Source organism: Athene noctua, chromosome Z (genome assembly GCF_965140245.1).
Source record: "Athene noctua chromosome Z, bAthNoc1.hap1.1, whole genome shotgun sequence".
Classification (NCBI taxonomy): Eukaryota; Metazoa; Chordata; class Aves; order Strigiformes; family Strigidae; genus Athene; species Athene noctua.
The window spans coordinates 69075181-69096900 of record NC_134077.1 but is presented as its reverse complement, the minus strand read 5'-3'; the positions used below and the strand labels follow the sequence as shown (position 1 = coordinate 69096900).

Below are 21720 nucleotides of genomic sequence, written 5' to 3'. Positions count from 1 at the left end.
TATTTGAAATTTGTTTTTCTTTAACTCATTTGAATTGTTTCTTGTTACTGTATTCTTCTATTTTTCCTGTAAAGAAATGTGATGCTTAGAAGTGGCAGTTTGTAACCTAGTAATTAATTACATTGGCGATTTACATATCCTTAAGATCAGCTGAATAAAACTGATTTCTAACCAGTCAATAAAGCTAACTTTTTTTTCTACACTATTTTTATTTTTAGGAATGTTGTCTCTGCAATTTGAGAGGTGGTGCATTAAAGCAAACTACGGACAAGAAGTAAGTAATATGTACTTTAGGATTGTATGTGCTTGTTTTAAACTTTACTACCAATCTATTCCTGTGTACAAAACATTTGTAAACCTCACTACTTGACAGTGTCCCTTTAAGCTAAATCATTGCAGAATTAAAATTTTCCTATTGAAAGGTGCTATTTTGTGCAATAGTTAGATGCTGAAATGTACATTTGTTTTAGTACTTGCACACATTTACTTGTTCCAAATTTTATTCTGCTGTCTTTTGTGTGAAGACAGTAAATGAGACCTCATTTGTCATTGTTTACATGGACAAGTCTTATCAAACAGCAAAGTGTATTTTCTTCTTTGGACCTAGAAACTTTTCATTACAGACTTAATAAAACACCTTTGACGTTCTAGAAACAGTAATTTTTAAAAATTAATTTGAATCATATTGAAATAATTTTAGATTTTGAAGTGTTTCTTAAAATACATTTCTATTATACACTGCCAAAAATGATAATGTTGCTGACATCATGCTGTTGACATCAATCAGTATTTTTCTTTCTGTTTGCATGACAGAACACTATAGCAAGTAACCCTAAAAGATAAAATGGAAAATACTGGAGCTTAGCAATTTCTCAAGCCCAGTAGTAAAACCAGTTTTATGCATATTGAATCTTCTTGTAATTAATGAAATTATTTTAGTAATTTAGCAATATTGTTTAGACCTCTTTCTTTAACTCTGTGGAATGCAGTGGTAAGAGATGATCTAGCTGCAACATTCTTTTGCACTTACCAGGCAAGAATTTATTTATCAGTGATTTGCAATTGGTAGCATTACCCTTGCAAATTATCCAGTTAGGAGAAGGTTCTATGTGAAACTCACAGGCCAGATCTTGCCTTCAGAAAGCATTTATTTTGTAACTATTTTAATGGAGATTTTGACCAACACATGAAAATTCTCAGCTGCTTTTTAGTTCTTAAACTTTAGTTTTTAAACTCCCCTAAATTTGCCTCTTGCTTTTCTCACCAAAAAAGAAAAAAAAAAAAAAAAAGGACAATATGAAAGTGTCATCTTGGTAGAATTCAGCACACCCTTTTGATATTTGCTGCTATGTAATGGTTTAAACCTGGCTGACAGCCAAATACCACACAGTCGCTCGCTTACCCTCCTCTGCATGGAGAATGGGGATAGAATTGGAGGGATAAGGGTAAGGAAATTTGTAGATTGAGATAAAAACAATTTAATAATTGAAGTAAAATAATAATTATAATGAGAATAGTAGTAATAGAAAATACAAATGAGTATCACAGAATGTGATTGCTCATGACACACTGACTGATGCCCAACCTGTTCCTGACTAGTCATCCCAGAGAAGAGAGAGTCCTGAAACTGCAATCCTGGAAGAGAAAGACAAGCTTCCTAGTGAATCCTCATCTATATACTGAGCATGATCATGTTGCTCTGGTTGTGCTCCCTCCCAGCTTCTTGAGCACCTGCACACTAGCATGGGTAGTTGGAAAGTCCCGGATTTCTTAGCAACAGCTAAAAACATTAGTGCATTATCAACACTTATCATACCAAATCCCATACTCAATCCAAAAAACCAGCACTATTCTAGCTACTAAGAAGAAAACAGCTCTATCCCAGCTGAAACCAGGACATGATGAATTGCTTGTTACATCTTTGAAAATACAAACATTTTTTTTGTAGACCAATTAAAATGTTTTAGAAATGTTTCATAAGATTTATTCCTAGAAAAAAATCTATAGAAGTTTTCAGAAAGTGCCTTTCTCTTCATACTATAGCTAAAATCTTGGTTCTGCATTATATCAGTCTGTTACAGTTTTATGAAATGAGAGTTCTGTAAAAGTAGTTCTACTCTTGTTTTCCTGTTTCCATAATACCTTACAGGTTCTACACATTGTTGAGTCTTTCATCTATCTTTCAGCATTAGCTACCATTCCAAACTTGTGAGAATTTTTGGAAGAGCATGTTTCAATTATGTCTTTTTTTCCAACAAGTGTGAAATGCAACATGTTCATTCCTTTCTTCTTACCCTCTTGCATACTGATTGGAGATACAGGATGAGCATTACTTAGATTTAAAAGATAATGAATCAAATATGGTGGTGGCGTAGCAATTTGCTACAAAAGAGAACAGAGATTCCTTCTTTTCAGTAGAACACAGCAGGTGTTTTGAATCCTCTTAGACTGAGAAATGTCGGAGTATAAAGGTTTAGGTAAAGATTTACTGAAGAGGCATTTTATTTATAACATTTCTGTCCCAAAAGCTTAGATTGTGAGACAATGTAGTTTTGCAGGTAGGCAGGCAGCAATGAAAAGGGTGCTATTAAAAGTTTAAAAGTCTCAAGGCAAGACTTTTTAAAGTTAGGACAAAACCAGAACTGTCACCATAATAAAATGATAGATCTATAAATTTTATGTGGTTTTATTTGGGCTGAACTGTATAACTTGCTAATTGATATGTCATCTTTACATACAGTTCTTATTTCACACTTTGACCAGTACAACTTCAACATCACATGTTAGTACCTGTGTGTTATATTCAGATATTTTTGTCAATGGTAAGGTTTTTTTGTCAAAGGCACTATTCTGCTGCAGGAAAGAGAAATTATTTCTGTTCTGCTGCATCACTCTCTTTTAGCTCCATCTTACATTCTCATTAATCTGCTAAAATGCTGATATAATGTGTGTGTTTGGAGATATACAGAAAGTGGAGTGAGGCAAGCATTCAGGGCTTACAAAAAAGAACAAATGGGGCAATGAGACAAGATGTAGAGTGAATGGCAGGGAATATGAGTCAAAAGAATGAAAATGTTTTCCTTTCTTCAGATTTACTAGTGGTCTGCTCAAAAAAAGGTTTTAGAAGTAGTCTCAAAAGGCTACTCTTGGTTAGTAAAAATGTCATTAGGTTCTCTTTTACTTCATATGATATGCACTTTCAATATTCATTTGAGACTTTTTTTTAGTTTCATTTAGCCTTTATTATTTTGAGATATATGTATTGAACCAGCATTTCAGGGATATAGTAGTGCTTTCTGATGAGTATAGGAAGAACATAGCATCATCTGACAAGTTTCCTGAAGTTATACTGACGTCTTACATGTAGTACTAGTCCTAGGCACTTGACAAGTTCTTTCACTGCTAAAGGGGATCCAGTTCATGTTGGGCATTACAGTGATAGCCTGATCAGTTTGTTGCTTCTATGCGTTTGTGTCTATAAACAGGTCTTGATTGTATACTTTGTTTTACATTTTGATAGATGTATGACTATGATCATGTGTGTTGCCTAAGAATAATTACTCAGGTCTGAGTAGTGTTAATCCAAAATGCTGTAGGTGATAAATTGCACACAAATCAAATAGCATGGTCTTTATATGTGCATGTGGATAGTACAACTACAAAACCTTTGCACTTAATAAATTGAACATGAAAGATGCTTAAAAAATGTTGCAATAAAACCTCAGTCTGAAATTATATTTACACAAAGTGGTAGTGTTGTAAGGCTTGTTAAATATGTTTCAAAGAAGCTTAAGAAATCCTAATAGGTATTTAGAGATGGTTGCCTTTGGAAAAAAAAACCACACATGAAGTAATTAAACATCTTAAACACTTTTACTTCTGTAGGGGTTTTTTGGTGGTATTCTTGACTTGCCACTTTTCACAGGTGGGCACATGTAATATGTGCAATTGCCATCCCAGAAGTCAGATTTGGTAATGTCACAGAACGTGCACCGATAGACACTAGCAGAATACCTTTGCAAAGATTAAAATTGGTGAGTAGTATATTCCTATATACTTCATATATTCTTTGCTATTAAGGTGTTCCAATATTTGAAATGTATGAGAAATCTGAATTGTGATGATGATTAACAGGTACAAAGCATTAAACTATGTTTAAGGTAAGCTAAATAACCAGGGTTTTATCAAGATGGACTTTTTGACATATAATGGAAATTCATTAACACTGTTAATAGCCTTTGGTATTTTATTAAAAGAAGTTCAAATCTGCCTTCCCTCAAAAGAAGAATAACAAGCTTGACCAGTATCAACTGTGAAAGTTTCAGTTTTGAAACTGTATTGGTGATGAAAGTGTTGAAACCCAGACAGACTGGGAATATCACACAGTACATGTTCGTGAGGTCTTTTTATTAGGTATTTTTGCCTCAAGGAACTATTTATGAAGGTAAAAAGATATGTGTAGTATGTTTGTTACATGGTATCTCTACCATCTGGGTGTTGAAAAATGTGTACAAGACAGACTGCACATTATATCGGGTGGAAGAAATGCTCTGTTTCCTGAGGAGTTTCAAAAGCTGGTTAAAGACATAAATAAAGTGCATCGACTACTAACAGTGGCACGCTGTGTTACATCTAGAACAACAGTATCGTTCAAGAAGGTTGATGTACACAAGCAGAAGTTCTGCATGAGTGCATTAGAAGTATTTTCTTTCCTGTATTACATGACAGTTACTTAATTCGTCAGAATGTGCGTCACTGTGATGTCATCTGATAGAAAGTGATTAGGGGCCCATTCAAGATCGTAAGGAAAAGGTACCATCAGTTTTCTGGATCTGCCCCACGGTATTTCCAGAGTGGTTCTTCCAGACCTTGTACTTGCTCATTTTGAATTATTAGTTTTTCATTACACTTTCATTTCAAGTCATTAATTATTTTTTTTTATTTTATAGCTCTATTTCTAAATACGGTGATGCACCTTTGAGTGGTTTAAATTGGTAACCTGTTATTCAAACGGTAATCCATTCTAAATTTTTGTTCAAAATTTTAATTTTTTTTTCACATTTCCTTTTAAAAATAACATAAACCACATTTCTAAAGACTATATATAAATTATTAGAAAAAAAATGTTCTTCCTAATCTGAAAATAAAACCAGTGGAAGCACTGAAAATTAATTTAATATGATCATTCTTATTTTTTGAGGATACTAAACAGTCACAGATATGTGTCTGCTTGGAAATTCAGGGTTTGAAAACACAGAATGTTTGATTTACCAGATGTTGATATTCATTCTCTGGGCTGTCTATGACTTGAACTGTATAAGAATAACAGCAGCCTTTTGGAGAAGGCTTGAATTAATTCTGAATTATTGATTATGAAGGTATGGAGCCAAAATTTGTGAAGTCACATGGTTTACGATTCCTAGGTAATTTCTGTTGAATATGAAACAGTGATGTTAATCAGTTATTTATAGTGGAGAGTTTTTTATTCTATTCTTTCCTTCAGTTGATAGAAGACTGCATATAGTCCTTAGTGCTTTTTCAGTTCTTGAAACCTCCTTCAATGTAAATGTAAAATGACACTGAAGCACTACAGATTGTATTAAGATATATATACCCTTTTGGTCTCCTGTGAGTCCCTGAATGTTTAGAAATATAGTACTTGTTTTCCTTAATGCTGTTTTTTAAAGTAAAAGAGTTTGTATATTTGAGTGGAATGAATGTTGTGATGAAGGAACTCAACTGAATACAATGAAAATGAGAGGGTACTTTATATCAGCCATAAATGTTGTATTGCTGCAGGTAGTGGAGAGTCTTACTGTGAGGAAAGGAAGCACTATAGTCCTGGTGTGGCTGATTAAACCTTACTTATCCAAGATTTAGTTTCTGACATATAATGAAGTAGCTAGGCTTGTACTAATTTAAAGGAAGTAGGCAGTTTGACCATTTCAAGAGGGCCTATAATGATTTAATGTCAATAGACCAATAAAATGCTGCTCCTTGAGCAGAGAAAAATCTGCTCTAAAACCATCAGCAATCTGTCTGCTTTTAAATTTTGGCTTTTGTTGGAAATAAGTTGCTGTATCTGATGACTTTACTCAGCTCTGTTTCACAGTGAATACTCTAGATAAACTAAGTCTCCTGAATAACATTGTAGTATTCTGTATTTAAAGAAACTGAGAAATAAATTAGATGGAATTGCATGGATACTTTCTATTTTCTTTGAAGCCCTGTGTTCATTAGATACTTTTTGTAAATTATTTCTCGTTTCCTGAAATATGGACTTCCTACTTCTCTAAAGAGGTTGCTTTCAATACCTTGTGTATATCTGCCGCATCATTGTGAAATCAAGTGTGATCTTTACGTTAGTCTTAAATTCCTGACTGTTGATGGTGCAGAAGAACAATTATGCTCTCATACCCATTGACACTGGGTCCTTTGCCTCAGGGAAACCCCAGTAATATCCACATTAATTCTGTTCCTTTCTCTACGATTTCCCATTCCTTCTTCCCCCCACTTGGCCCCACTTCCAAACTTATCTTTCATTCCTCTCCATTATCATATACTCTATACTTTGGAGTAGACAGCTATATCATCTGTCTTGCTGTTAATTTCTGTAAAAGCTTACTGAGTGATTCACACTTTGACATCAGCTCTGGGAATCTGTGAGCAATTGATTTAGGACAGTTTTCCCCCTTGAAATTGTGGGGATTGCCAATACCTACAGCCATTTCCTGTTTGTTAGGTTAAGTGTATCTTTGTTCATCAGTCTTCATCATTCAAAGCCGGAGAATGTTCCTTTATGAGCAAAGGCAAGTTTTGTACATTGTTTGTTGATATAAGAGCCTTCATAAGCAATACATTTTTAAAAAATACATTTTTGAGCCTATTTTTGTAACGTTCTTTATGTTAAAGTGTGGAGTAGCTAATAAACGTGTGGTGTCCTACTATGCCATCTCTCCTTTACAAAATTTGGGTTGTGTTTTGTGAATTTTTTTTAATGAGCTAAAAAGAATAGAAAACATATAAAACGATATATTACATTCAATTGTGCAGCCATACCAGAACTAGAAATTTACAGTGTAGGAGTAAATAGTTCTAGTTTATAAAACATTTTTCATTCAGTCTTCCTCTCCTCCCTCCTTCTTTCCTCCTCCCCCTCTTCGTATTTCTCTCTGAAATAGTAAGAAACCAAAATAAAAACATTTATTGTTTTCAGAGATCTGTAAAGGCTGAGCTGACATTTTCTTTAATGTAGCATTTACAAGAAATATCAAAGGAAATAGGAAGTCAGTGTTTTATTTTTGACAAATTAAATAACATCTGTGCAATCATGAACATATTGGTAGGCTGTTTTTTATTCTTAGCTAGTATGTATACTGATCGCTGTTAAATAGTTTTAATTCACTAGACATTCTGGGTTGGAATCAGTGTTTCCTGTCAATCTTTCCATTATTAAATATTCAATATATCCTCATTTCTTCCAGAGGAAAAATCAATATTTTTATTATGCTTAAGTAGCTCATAGCTTTAAAATTGTTTTATGCAACTGTTTCATGTTTGTAAATTAGTGGATTTTTATAGAATGCCAAAATGTTTTCGTATTTCCCTAGTTTTTTTCAGTGGGTTAAGTGCCATGTTCCGTCACTGCAGAAAATTTACATGACAGTAAAATGTTCATTAAGAATTAATTCTCTTGAAAATTATTCCTTAGTGCTAGAAGATAAAACCAGTCTAAATCAATACTGATTTTGATGCCTTGTCTTTCATAGAGGAATGTGAAAGAAAAGAATGTGATATATCCTGTGCTGAAATAGAACAGGTTGTATCATCACTTACATTTTAGGAGTGTACACCCATTACATTGATGAACTCTAGATGACTTTTAGTTTGAAAGCAAAAGGCCTTCAAGACAACCTCAGTGTAGAGAACATCCCACAGAGATTCTATAACCTGTAGTTTCTCCACTTTCCTCTCTGTGCCTATGCCTTTTCTCTTTTTTTGAAACATGTAAATGGAAAAATGAGACTGTCCTGGTCTCTTGTCAGGCATTCAGGCTTGCTTTCTTTATTTTAGATTCAGCCTGGTTGGTCACACCCATCAGACACTTTGAGTTCCAATAGCCATGTAAAATGACAATTTGTGATTATCAAGCTAGGAAACATATGTTGAATTCAAATGTTTATGCACAGGTTCTAAAACGAAATACCTGGAGGGATACCTTAGCATATCACACATTTTAAAACGTTATTTTCCATAAACTACAGTATACTAGCTGCTTTGTGGATACTTAATTCAGATGGTTTCTGTTCCATCTTCTCCAAGTTTAACATCAGACAGATGAGCAAGTGTGAAAAGATGGGAGATACACAAATGCCAATTTAAATACTGTTTAATCACAGTGAAAATGTTAGGAGCAGGTAAAAGGGAGGCAAAGTTGAAGGCAAGTGATGGTATGGAGGGGACCACATTAAATTTGTCTAAATATACAGTTTCCGCTGATGACAGTTTGGAATTAAGTGTGTGATTTGGAGGAGAGTTTATGCCATAAATGACTGTGGTGTCAGCTTCCATCCCAACAGTTTAACAGCATTTAACTGTTTACCTAAAGCAGATAAAGCTTTGGTTTCTAGCTGAGATCAGCATTATTTAATTTATTTATTTATTTCATGTTTGTCTTATTCCATTTGTCCTTAAGTCTCCAAGAGAAGCTTGGGTATAAACTGCTTTTTAAAACCTGTTTCCTTTGACTGTTTATGAGGATTTGGGTCATAGAAAACAGACTGTGGATTTCTGTGTGTGTCAAAGTCAGTGGTAAAACTCATTACTTTGGGAAGGGAAAAGCTTCTCCCCAAGTCCCTAGATAGTCTCTGCTTTCAAAAGAGTGTTAATTGCTCAGCTCCAATTATAAATATGAACTATAGCTGCAAGAAGTCGTCGTCTCTGGAGATGAAAAAATCAGACTGACCTCTCAAACATAAACTCAGCCTTTAAAAAAAGAATAAGTACTCTCTTGTCTGTCATTCTGTTTTAATAAAACATATGACTTGAAAATATAATTAAATTAAAGCACTTATGGCCAAAGGAAGCAAACCAACAGGACTGTTGAGCCTAGTGTCATTTACCATTGTCAGATATGTAACTTATAATGAACAGTAGCCATTTTAAATGACAGTATTTAAATGTTTCATCTGTTACAAAATAAACATTTAAATATAATCATTAGCACCTGTTCCTAAACCTATATAATTAAGATGTCAACTCAAATCACATTTTGAATATCTGTCAACTCAGTATTAAAATACATTACCTGCTTTTGATATGCTTAATATTCTAAAATGCCTGGGCACTGGATTGATGGTCCTTACTGGCAGTTACTGCAATGCTGTACTGAAATATGCACATAAGATGCCTTTGTTTCTTTATCTGTATAGTTTCCTATTATTTTTACATTTGAAATCCTATTTCTCCCACAAAATAGAGGTAGAAAATGATTTTTGGAATAGCTGAAGCTGCCCTGAAGCTTTTGATGACCTCAAATTTGTATTTGACAAGTGAACCGAGTATAAGCACAAGTGTACTCTGAGTAAGGAACATTATTTTGAAAAGAAATTTACACTGTGATGATGACTGATCTACAAGCCTTTCAGTATCTGGCTGGAGCCATAAAGTTCTTTTTAGAAGCCTGTACACTTTAAAATTTGCACCTGAAGGCAAATAATAGTGAGCTTGAAAGCCAAAGATTATAGTTTTGAAAGGTACATCAATTCTGAAAATATAGCGGTTTCTCTGTGGTATGCCACCGAAGAATGGAATCAAAGCGAAAATGTGTATGAGATTTTAAACGAATGAGCAAATGTTCTCCTGCCTGTCATTCTATTTTAATGACGTATGAAACGTAAAATGTATTAAAGACATTTGAGGACACTGCTCATCTTCTGAGTTATGATTTGTAATGAAATTCATTTGTTAAACTACAGTGGGGTAATAGAACTATTGCAGCTGTGTTTGTGAAAGAGTAAAGAAACACTTGAAGCAATGTATACCAGCGTTGATATGCATTTCTGGTAATACAAAGAAGTATTGATTACTTTTCACGTTTCCAAAAATAGTGCTGGAAGGACAATTGAGAATCCCTATACCATACATAAATTCAGGCATTAACTAACTCACTGCACACATTCACAGGCAATGGGAGCGAAATAGACAGAAATCTTAAGACAGATTTAAAAATATTTCTAAATTGTTTTAAAACTGTTAATGAAATAGCTTTAAATAGCACACGTTGATTAAAAAAACCCTAAAACTAAAAATGATGCAATAGCTGATTATTGCAATATATAATTTGTAAAAATGTAGTGACTAAATACAATTTAGTGTACATGCTTTAGTCACAGTGTTCATAGATTTTTAATAAGTATGTTAGAAGAATGTACACTGCTGGCTATATAGTACTTACTGACAGAGTAATTTGCTATGATAAGCAGGTTCTACTGCAAACTGTCAAAGTTGTATCTTGCAGTGGTACCACGCTATCAAGTCTTAAGAAAAATATGGAAAATGTTAGATATGCGTGACTGTAAATAATGTCTGAAGACATGGACATGTCTGTAAGAATGAAAGCGGAGTGCCTAAAATATTAACTAGTCCTCTGAATTTCTTTTTACTTGCAGAGAGGACTTTATGTACAAGGAAATGGAGTTTCCTTATAAGAGACCTTCAAAATTTTTACAGATCTGAATGATTCATAGTTCATAATAAGATATGTAGGTCTGATAGATCTAAATTTTGAAGTTCATCTCTGTCTATACAATATGTATCATGTATAGGTGAGGTCATGTATGTGGTTTTTTGGTCACCACACACAAATGGACAGTAATGCAACAAGTGTGTGAGAAAGGTAACTCATAAATAAAAAAGGTAGAGGTCCAGAGGTGAGTACCAGTGAAGATCTCTATTAAACACCGAGTTTTGAATTGAATATTAAGTTTGAGAGTGAATAATCATTTCATTTCATAGATAGCTTACATTGTCAAGCATGGAATAACTCTCTGAGCTCTAATAATTTGATGACAGGAAAGCATCAACTGAATAGCATGAGGATTATGAGTTATCTAAATGGTTTTACTTTTCATCAGTTAAAAAAATGTTTTTATAGCATTCTAAATCGGAAAAAAGATTACAAATCTGATGAATTTATTTACTTTAATTTTGGCTTACATTATCTCCTGATAAAGCTTTCAAGTGCTTACATGCTTTAAAGATCAGAGTCCACTTCCAAATATTATTTGAGTATTTGGTATCTAAAAGAGCTAAAGGACTTGTGATTGTATTGGATATCAAAGCTTAATTTTTTACTGATAATCATTTGAAATATCTTCTAATTGGATGAATAAGGTAGCAGATCCTGTCAGAATCTCATTCTATGGTTATTCATCTGAATTTTGCACACAATGTAATATTTAATAAGTTGCTTGTCCTTACTTTACCTTTCTGTTTGTCAATACTGGTGTCACTATGTTGATGAGAAGAATATTGCCTAATATCTGTGTAAGACTTTGAAAATACAGTGTTCTGTTAAGTTGTTAAGAGTTACTTTACATCCCCAGGAATATTAATAATGGATGTTGGTGGACATTGGATTTATATATGAATTAACATTTAGATTGTGGGGTTTTTAACCTTAATTTTTTGCTTTAATTGCATATAAAAGTTTTCTGTAGAAATACATTTGATGTAAAAAATGATACATCATATATATATAAGGGAAAAGAAAAAGGTGTGAGAATTAAAACAGCCAGGAAAGGGACAGAAACATGTCTGCCGATTTAAGTATGGTAACTAGCAAGGATTAAATGTGTCCAGTATATGCAGAATTTAAGTAATGTTTTAGAAAACTGGGAGAAAGAAAAATGACACCAGGATTGTATCTGTAAGAAAATAATTTGGAAACAGCATGATCTAGGAAAGCTTCTCTCTGACTACCACATGCACCAAGGTTTAGAGGCAGTTCTGTTGTTTTTGTTTCTGCTGTTGCTTGTGTTGTTTTCATAGGAGTTGAATACACATCAAACTAAGGTATTTTTAAATGTAAATTTAAAAGATAGAACAATTCTTCCATAATCTTGTATCATTTTTGTGTCCAGGGTCAGCTGTTTTAAACGCACGTCACTGCAATTACTACCAGCTTGATATATGGTAACATAAAGATGTATTGTTGAATATTCTAGAAATGTACCTTTTTATTATCTGTAAGTCTTAAGCAGTTTTGAGTGAATTTTGCTGTGCTATTGACTCTATATACATTACATACATTTTAGAAAACCAACACTCCTCACCAACATCAGTGGGTGCTTATATATCACTCCATTATACTTTAATTCCTTTAAAGTCTCCACTGTTTTATGTCCTCTAGAATCATAGAATGGTTTGGGTTGGAAGGGACCTTTAAAAATCATCTAGTCCAACCCTCCTGCCGTGGGCAGGGACATCTGTCAGTAGATGATGTTGCTCAAAGCCCTGCCTACTTCCATCACTCAGACATTCACAACTTCTCTGGGTAACGTGTTACAGTATCACACCATACTTACTGTAGAAAGTGTCTGTCATATCCAATCTAAATTTATCCTCCTTCAGTTTAAAAATGTTGCTCTTTGTCCTGTCACTGCAGGCCCTCATAAGAAGTCTTTCCCTGATTCACATCCCGCTCGTTTCTCGTCTCTCACACCCTGTCTTTCTTAAAAGACCCTTTTAAGTATTGAAAGGTCACAATATGGTCTCCCTGGAGCCTTGTCCAGGATGAACACCCCAACACTCTCAGTCTTTGTCCACAGGACAGGTGTTCCAGCCTTCCTATAAGAGGTACAAGTCTTTCTTGTGCTGTGTACTCCAGAACTGGATTCAGTACTCCAGCTGGGAGTACTCTCATGACAGCAGAGTAGAGTGGGAGAATCACCTCCCCCAACCTGCTGATCATGCTGCTTTTTATGCAGTCCGTGATATGATTGGTTTTCTGGGATGCAAGCACACATTACTGGCTTGTGCTCAGTTTTTTATCCACCAGTACTCCCAACTCTTTCTCTGCAGGGTTGCTCTCAATCCATTCATCTCCCAGTCTGTACTGATACTGGGGATTTCACTGACCCATGAGCAGGACCTTGCACTTGGCCTTGTTGAAGTTCATGAGGTTCACATGGGCCCACTTCTCAAGTCTGTCAAGGTCCCTCTGGATGCCATCCCTTCCTTCTAGCGTATCAGCTGGACCACTCAGCTTGGAGTCATCTGCAAATTTGCTGAGAGTGCACTCAATTCCACTACCTCTGTCATGGGAGTAGATATCAAATAGTACTGGTCCCAGTATGGACCCTTGAAGGACACCTCTCATTACTGGTTTCCACTTGGACATTGAGCCATTGACTATAATTTTTTTGATGTGGCATCCAACCAAGTCCTTATCCATGTATTAGTCCATTCACCAATTCCATATTTCTCCAATTTAGCAGCAAGAAGGTTGCAGGGGACATGTATCAAAGGCCTTACAGAAATCCAGATAAATAACATATGTAGTTCTTCCCTTGTCCACTGATGCAGTCAGTCCACTGTTAATGAAGGCCACTTGATTAGTCAGACTTGATTTGCCCTTGGTGAAGACACATTGTCTATCTCTGTCACTGCCCTGTTTTCCATCTGTTTCAACATAACTTTCAGGAGTCTCTGTTCTACAGTCTCACTGGGCACTGAGGTGAGGCTGACTGGCTGCTAATTCCCAGGGTGCTCCTTTTAAAGAAAGCGTGTGATAGTCCCTTTCCTCCAGTCACTGGGGGCTTTCCCTGTCTGCCATGACTTTTCAGATGTGACAGAGAGTGATTTAGCAACTACATCAGCCAATTCCCTGAGGGTCCTGGGATGCTTCTCATTGAGTCCCATGCGTTTGTATATGTTCAGGTTCCTCAAGATAGTCTTGAACTTGATCTCTTACAGTAGGAGGGACTTCATTCCACCAGTACCTGCCTTGAAGTTCAGGGACTTGAGAGATGTGGGAAGAGAGATTACCAGTGAAAAACAGACAAAAGAAGTTGCAGAGTACCTCAGCCACCGCCATGTTCGTTGTCACTAGTTCTTTCACATTTATTGGGAATGGGGTGTGTGTGTGTGTGTGTGTGTGTGTACACCTTTAATCTTCCTTTTCTGACCAACATACCTGTAGAAGACTGTCCTGGTTCAGCTGGGATAGGGTTAAGAGAGAGAGGGGGAAGGTATCTCCAGCCGGGTTATTCATACCATGCTGATGTCAGGTCCAGGCACCGGAGCACGGGAACTTTTTCCTTTGTGGCTTTGGTGACTGGGAGCTCACAGCAGGCTTGTTCCATAACCATTGCAGTATTTCTCTCTATATCTTTTGTCTTGCTTACTGTTATTGCTGTTTATTGTTGTTATAATTGCTACTGTTGTTGTTCAGATTGTTTATCACACTGTTGTATAAAATTTCTTCTCATTTTAACCCAGGGTTTGTGCCCTACTTGTGTCCAAGGGTGGGGGAGGGACAACAGCAATGTGGTCTCTGGTTCTGGCAGGGCCTAAACCAACACAAAGACATTCTTATGCTTTGTATCACTTGCCAAATTCAGTTCCAACTGTGCCTTAGCTTTTCCAATCCCATCCATACACATCTGAGCAGTGTCCCGATATTCTTCCCAGGATACATGTCTCTGGTTCCACTGCCTGTGCATTTCTTTCTTATGCTTTAGTTTGACCAGGAGGTCCTTACTCAGCAAGATGTCCTGCACTCCTTGTCTGATGGCTTACACAGACAGGAATTGAGAGATCTTGTGCTTTAAGAAAAATGTCCTTAAAGAGTTGCCAGCTCTGTTCTGTTCCTTTATCTCTGAGGGCTGTTTCCCAGGGAGTCCCATCCTGTAATTCCCTAAAAAATTGAAAGTTCACTCTCCTAAAATTCAAGGTCTTGACTTTACTCTTCATGTGGCCTATATCCCTCAAGACTGTGGATTCCAACAGGGCATGATCACTGCAGCCCAGGCTCCACTATCTTCACGTCTGTAATTAGTTCATCTCTGTTGGTAAGCAACAGGTGCAGTAATGCTTCTCCTCTGATTAGGCTGTCTTATCACCTGGATTAAGAAATTATCCTTGATGCTCTCCAGGAGTTTTCTGGGCTGCTTGTAGCTTGGTGTACTACTTTTCCAGCAGATGTCAGGGTGACTGAAGTCCCCCAGCTGGATCAGAGCCTGCAAGCATGATGCTTCCTGCAGTTGGAGTAAGGACACTTTGTCAACAGGCTCCCCTCAGTCGGAAGGCTGGTAATAAACACTAACCGGGAGGTTTCCTTTGTTGGCTTGGCCCCTGATTTTTACCCATAAGCTCTCAACACGTTCATTGCTGTTTTTCAAAGACAGCTCTATGTAGTCAACCCATTTTTTACATAGAGAACAACCCCTCCACCCCTCCTTCCTTGCCTCTTCCTTCTGAAGAGTTTATAGCCATCGATTGCAGTGTACCAATCATGTGGCTAGTCCCACCAAGTTTCAGTGATAGCAATTAGATCATGGCTTTTCAGCTGCGCAGTCGCTTCCAGCTTTTCCTGCTTTTTTCTTATATGCTATATGCTGTTTTATGGATTCGGTGTATTTTAAGAATAGAATGATGAGTAATTGCTAAATTAATTATTTGTATATAAATGTAAATAGCTGGAAACTCAGTTCAATGAGATTTTTTAGCTTTCAGGTGTTAAGTTTGGATTTTTAGTTCTTTAAACCACTTTTTTTCCTGTCATTTTCTCATTTAAAGTTCTGTGCCACAAGGCATTGCTGTGGTGATTCTTGGAATATTATTGTGAGAGCTGTTCCCTGAAGTGAAAAAGGTCCAGCTCAGGTTATATGCTTGAGAACCTGTCTACATGAAAAGATATTAGTTTTTCTTTAGGAAGATGACTGCTATTTCAAATAATATTTGTAAGGAGCTGCTGAAGAAAATAGTAAGTTGAGTTGAGCAGCAAATTCTGGAGATTTGAAGTAACTTAAGTTAATGTTCACTTTAAAGAGCAAAGAATGATTGCTGAACTGATGCCAGGGATTACCTTTTTCCATGAGTTGAAGTAGCTTTCCTGTGAGCTTTCTGCATATGCAGTTGCCAAGAAAAAAAGGTGAGGTATCTGTTTTAGATAAGTTTTATTATCAGAAAAATGGCACATTCTTTTGGAGACTAGTGAGTTGTCCTCCATTTGTTTACAGTGTGTCTCTTTTAACATTCATTTATTTCAGCCTGCTGTTTTGTTTTACATCCCATTGTTATCAGAAGAAGGCATGGTCTCTTAGATAGCCACAGCTTGAACTATAGATGACTGTCTTAAATTACCCCAACTGACAGACAACATTTTGTCTCTGGAGGAGTGGCATATGTTCTGCAGTATATGTAGTGGTATGAGATCATTTGCTAGGCACATCCAGTATGTTTAACCATGTGGTCTTCAGGAATGGCTGTATGTTGTTTTCATTACCAGCAAGCATTACATCTGTCTTGTCAGCTCTGAACTTAAGCAGCTTACTTATTCCTTGCACCTTATCACAGCAGGGCACTTGGCAAGCTGAGAGACTGCTCTGTCCAGGTCTGACAAATACAAGTCATAAAGTGATGTCAATATCATAATGATGGTACTGGAGCCTACATCATCTTCCAATTTCTCCAGTAGCCTATATGTTACAGACTGACACTGTATGATAATAAGTTCTCTTGGTGGACAGCCAGTGTTAACTGTGTTTTTTCAGCAGAGAAGGTGGGGTGTCCAAAGGTGGCCTAACAAAATCACACATAAATTGGTGTTAAGTTCATAAAATGAGTAATGAATATGTTAACTTCATACTGAATAAAATTTGGCTTAGTGAAAGTGGGCAGATATAAGGGTATATGAACACAAGTAGAGACTGTGGAAAATATCCTAGACTAAATTTGAAAAATTATATAGTCTTCTGTTTTGTGGATATCAGAGTGATAGTACCAGCTGTGTTCTTGTGTAAATACAGAAGCCATTGCAAACAGAATCTTTGTTTTAAAGATCTTATCCTGGGGAAGAATTAATACAGATGAATCTTTAGTCTTTTGCATGGTGTCTCATGTTTGCCATCCCTTTAATAGAATTGCAGCTATCTTATCTTTTAATGTTAAGGCAACATGTTAGCCATAGAAATGATGGCTGGAGGGAGTGGAACAAATGGAAGTATTCATATTTCCTCACTCTCTATGATGCTCAGCTAACCATCTGTACCATAGCTTGTTGGTTGTTTTCTGCAATATTAAATATCTATTCCTTAATGACAGAGGAACTAGAGTCTTGCAGCTAGGCAGCACTTCTTCAATTTTGGAGAACTTCCAGATCTCTTTTGAGTAATAAGGCATGGGTTATATTGCAGATGTCCTTTGTTTGGGAGAATTTTGCTTTTACACCATCATGGAAGACTATTTCTATCCTTGTGAGAGGTCTTGTCTTTTTATAACTCAATTCTGTTTGATGGCTAATTAATTTTGCTGCTATAATGCAGTGTAGACTTACTTAGCCTAGTCAGAGCTGCCTATAATGTACATTTTCCAGTTCAGCACCATAGTTTTAAGACACCCCATCAATCTGAAAAATACTGTGGTCACTGTGAAAGTTGCCTTTGAAAGAACTATCACACAAGTCGCTTTTACCCTTAGGAATTTTCTGTTTGCAGTAATCCCATCTGCTTCTTCAACTAGTCGTGGTAGAAATTATCTCGCTATTGCAAGTAGAAATCAGATAGCTTTTAAATAGAAATGGAAAATTTGCAACTCTGTTGGATGTGCCTTGTTAAGTTAGTGTGGAAATTATGCTTGTAAGAGCTAAAAGTTTACTGAATGTGTTACAGAAAAGATCTGTTATCCCCTTAGTTTTACTGAGTGTTCATTTTGTCACAGGTAGGCCCACACATACTTTTTTGCATTGCTTTTATGTGTGTATGCATGTACATGCACACACAGATTCCTATACATATGCAGTTAATATTGGCTTTTAGAATAAGGGAAGGTTGTGAAAATCAAATTACTTTGGTAGAAGCATTTGTTCAACTCAGAGGTAGAAGTAACTATTTTATATATATTTACCCTAGTCTTTGTAATTTTTTTTTGAGACTTAGAAGAATATATGGAGCTGGAAAGATTTGACACATTTGTTCTTTTTACACAGAGATTGAATGTCTGAACAATCCAGGGTCATTTTTTGATGTAACTTCTTGTTTTTCTGTAGTGAGAATATGGAATTTTTGCTCCAGAGAGTTTATTATGGTAACTATTATCTAATTTCCATGCTTCTGCCGTTTAATTTCAAGATTTTACCTTTTTTTCCCTCTCTGATCAGCTTACTGATTTGAGGTGTCCTAACCTTCCATTCTGTATTTAATCCTTTAATTATGACATTGCCTATTATCATAAACTCACTTTATATGAAAGTACTTTAAGCCTCTGACTTCAGGATTTGTAACTTTTTTTTTTTTTTTTTTCATTTCAGAGAAATTAGATTCTCCATTCTTAAAAGGCAGAAGAGCTTTGGTCACTTGCTATCACTTTCACAGATTTGCTGTTGACTGGAAGAATGCACAAAAAGCTTTTTAAAAGCTCAGCTGTTTTTATATATTTTAACATAAATAGACATTTATATACATTTATAAAACATATATTTTAACATAAATATGCAGCACAGAATTTATTCCATATATTTTCTATATATTTTGGATTTCTGCTCTTCATCAGGGTTATAGGTTTTATTAAAATATATATATTATTATATATTATTTTAAAAATATATATTGGGGGCTATCTTTCAGCCAGTTTGAGTAACAGTGCTAAAGAATATAGAAATTTTGAAAGGATCCTTGATGTGTTACTTTAAAGCAGCAATAAATACTGCAAATGATTATTAATTGGGTGATATTTGCAGATAACTACTTTTCAAGACTTTTCTTCCTTGTTTATGTAGTTGAATAATTGTGACTAGCATGTAAGCAGGTGTCAGAGGAGTACTTGCTGACCAAACATTTGTATAATTCAGAGCTTTGTGCCATTCTAGACAGCCCCTAGTAAATTACAAATAATTGTTCAAGTATTACAAAATATATGTGACAGCCCTGTTTCATGATGATTTTAAAAATAAGTGGAAAAAAATGAAACTGTAGAGATTACAAGAGTAGGTAAGCAACATGGAAATAAGGGAGATGTATTAGATATTTATCCCTTCCTAACAGATTACATTAAAAGAGGAAAATTAAGATCAAGATTCTTGTCAACTTCAGTGTGATGAAATGAATAAAGCAGTCAATGGAATTATGGATGAGACTTGGTAAACTTACAATATATTCCATCTTTATGAAAGGAGGATTGATATTGCAAACTGATTTTCTCCTTTTGTTGTTGTTGTTGTTGTGTGGTTTTTTGTTGTTGTTGTTGAAGATCAGAAAGCAGGGATTGAGCCATCTCTCAATACGGAATCTTGAACTATAGAGTGCTTTGTAAGCAAAGCAGCTAATGGCTAAATATTTTTTACCTTAATCATTATTGTATGAAAGTACAGAGGGAAAACTTCAAAGTGCAAGTGAACGTTATCTCTAAGCAAAAGGAAGAAGATACATAACCTAAAGCTACTTAGAGGAATGATTACTGTCCATGTAGTTCATTTGGGTAGCCAGCTATACCTATGCAGCATAGGAGGTAGCCATTGCTTTAAAATTTTAATGGGCTACAATTAAATTTCATGTAAATATGGTAACCATTATCTTCCAGATAGTTCAAAGATATTTCAAAGATCATTTCCTTTCAAATCAGTCAGATGATTTAATCTTATACTAGGCTGAGTGCTTGTATTTCATTTTAGATCTTTCATCAGGTCTCTCATTGTGGCATCAGGGAGCCTTTCAAGTAATTGTGAAACAATGTGAATGATAACCACAGTATTTAATCTTTTCTCCAAGGGGTGCATATTCTGAGTATGTTGTTGTAGCAATTTTTTGTAGGGTATTTTTTTCCTTTTTTTAAATAATTTTTTTTAAGGGCAGGCATTCTGGCTTGTTTATATCAAATCATTCTGTGGAAGAAATGTTGATAGTACATGCTGTGTCCTGTGAGTAAAAAGTGATTAAGAGAGTGGGTGACCCTTAGTTTTTGAGTGAATTTGTTCCAGTCTTAAGCTGGTCCTCTAAAAGCTGTCTTTTGTGATATGAAATTCTTTGTGGCAATTTCCACTATGCTTAGGTTTATGCAGCTGAGCTCAACTGATGCTTTCCTCTGCTGACCCTTGAAGTACTTTGGGTGGGAGGACCTTAAACTTGTGTACTTGTTCTGTAGGGACAAGTTCAAAGAAGGAGGAATGATCGTAGTGTACTTTTAGACATGTTTGAGAGCTTACTAACAGCTCACCTAATGTTTTTTGATTAATGTTTTTACTGAGAACAGGAGCATTTATTAGAGGTCTGAGATTTTCTTTAGAGATGTATAGATGCTTTATACTATGAAAAATTGTAGTGCTTCATGAAAATATGGAATTATTTTCAAAATTAATGCAAAAAGCATTAAATCAGACCAAAATATTTAGTTTGAATTAAAACTTGATTTAATTTCTTTTCGAAGCTTTAAAAAAATTAGGAAATTTAGAAAGTTTTAATTCTGGTTTGGTTTGGGTTTTGGGGTTTTTTGTCATTAGAAGGTTGTTGTATTTCATTTAGAAAATATCAGAATGGTAGGTGCCACTGAGGAGAAGTTGTTCTAGAAATGTTTTTTAGTCTGTTTCTGTGTCACTGATTTCTGTTTAATAGAAACCTTTTTATATCGTTTAGATTTCTCAGGTATAGCTTCTGTTATGGATTTAAAATTTCCCTGCTCTGTTTAGGATTTGAATGGAAAGTCAGATTACTGCATTGAATAAACTTGAGATCCTTTAAAAACTGAAAAAGATAATGTTGCTAAATAGAACAAATGCAGATACGTGGATCCAGATATTTAACCGTGAAGATGGAATTCACACTGGTCAACAAGACAGTCTAATATAGTCAAATTTTAAGAATGAGATAATTGAATAATAAAATATGTAAATGGAAGTGTATCAAGACTAATTTCACCAGTGTGAATATAAAGTTCTGTAGAGTAGCAGCAAACAATCTTTTCAAATTCAGCTTTTATTATAGGTGCTGGTGTATTATAGGTGTAAACAGTAGTACTTATATATATTGTGGAAAGGTTATAAAGCACATGATTTTCTATATTGCAATTCCTTGGTAGATATTTATTGTAAAATAATAAGGTATTTGGATGTATAATTCTCCATAGCAGGTACAACTTGTTAGGGAAGTCTTGGAGTGCAGCACACAGAGCTTTTGGTGAGTTATCTGAATTCTTTGTTTCTTGAACAGAAAGCTTCAAACTTGTAAAATATGTGCTAAATGGCAAATCTTGAGTGGCAAACTTGAAAAGGGAAAAACTCTATGTAAGAAAAGTGGTAGTTTGTGGTTTTTGATAAAAAGCCTTATTACCATGTTTGGTAAGTCAGTCATCAAGGGGCTCTGCTCTGGAGCCAGCCCAGTCGGCAGCACAGCAGCAGATTTCGGTGCACAGTGGGGTTTCCTGAGTCAGGGAAACACCAGGGCCGCAGAGAGACCTGCCACGAGTTGGCAGCTCTCATGAGAGACACTGACAAGGTGTGGATGTTGC

General features: G+C 35.4%; 1 protein-coding gene across 9 annotated transcripts in view; it reads left to right on the top strand.

Moving 5' to 3' along the window:
- Nucleotides 1-21720, top strand: part of KDM4C (lysine demethylase 4C) — a 280337-nt gene that overhangs the window by 192137 nt on the left and 66480 nt on the right. For 7 of the 9 annotated variants that reach the window (XR_012635528.1, XM_074932069.1, XM_074932071.1 and 4 more), the window contains 2 exons: nucleotides 219-274; nucleotides 3926-4034. Coding sequence is in view for 8 of the 9 variants with exons in the window: in XM_074932069.1 (XP_074788170.1) it covers nucleotides 219-274; nucleotides 3926-4034 (165 nt within the window). In the remaining variant the exon portion in view is untranslated. Of the gene's footprint in view, nucleotides 1-218; nucleotides 275-3925; nucleotides 4035-18532; nucleotides 19345-21720 lie in introns of those variants that run through there. The other 2 variants (XM_074932074.1, XM_074932075.1) reach the window with 2 other exon arrangements.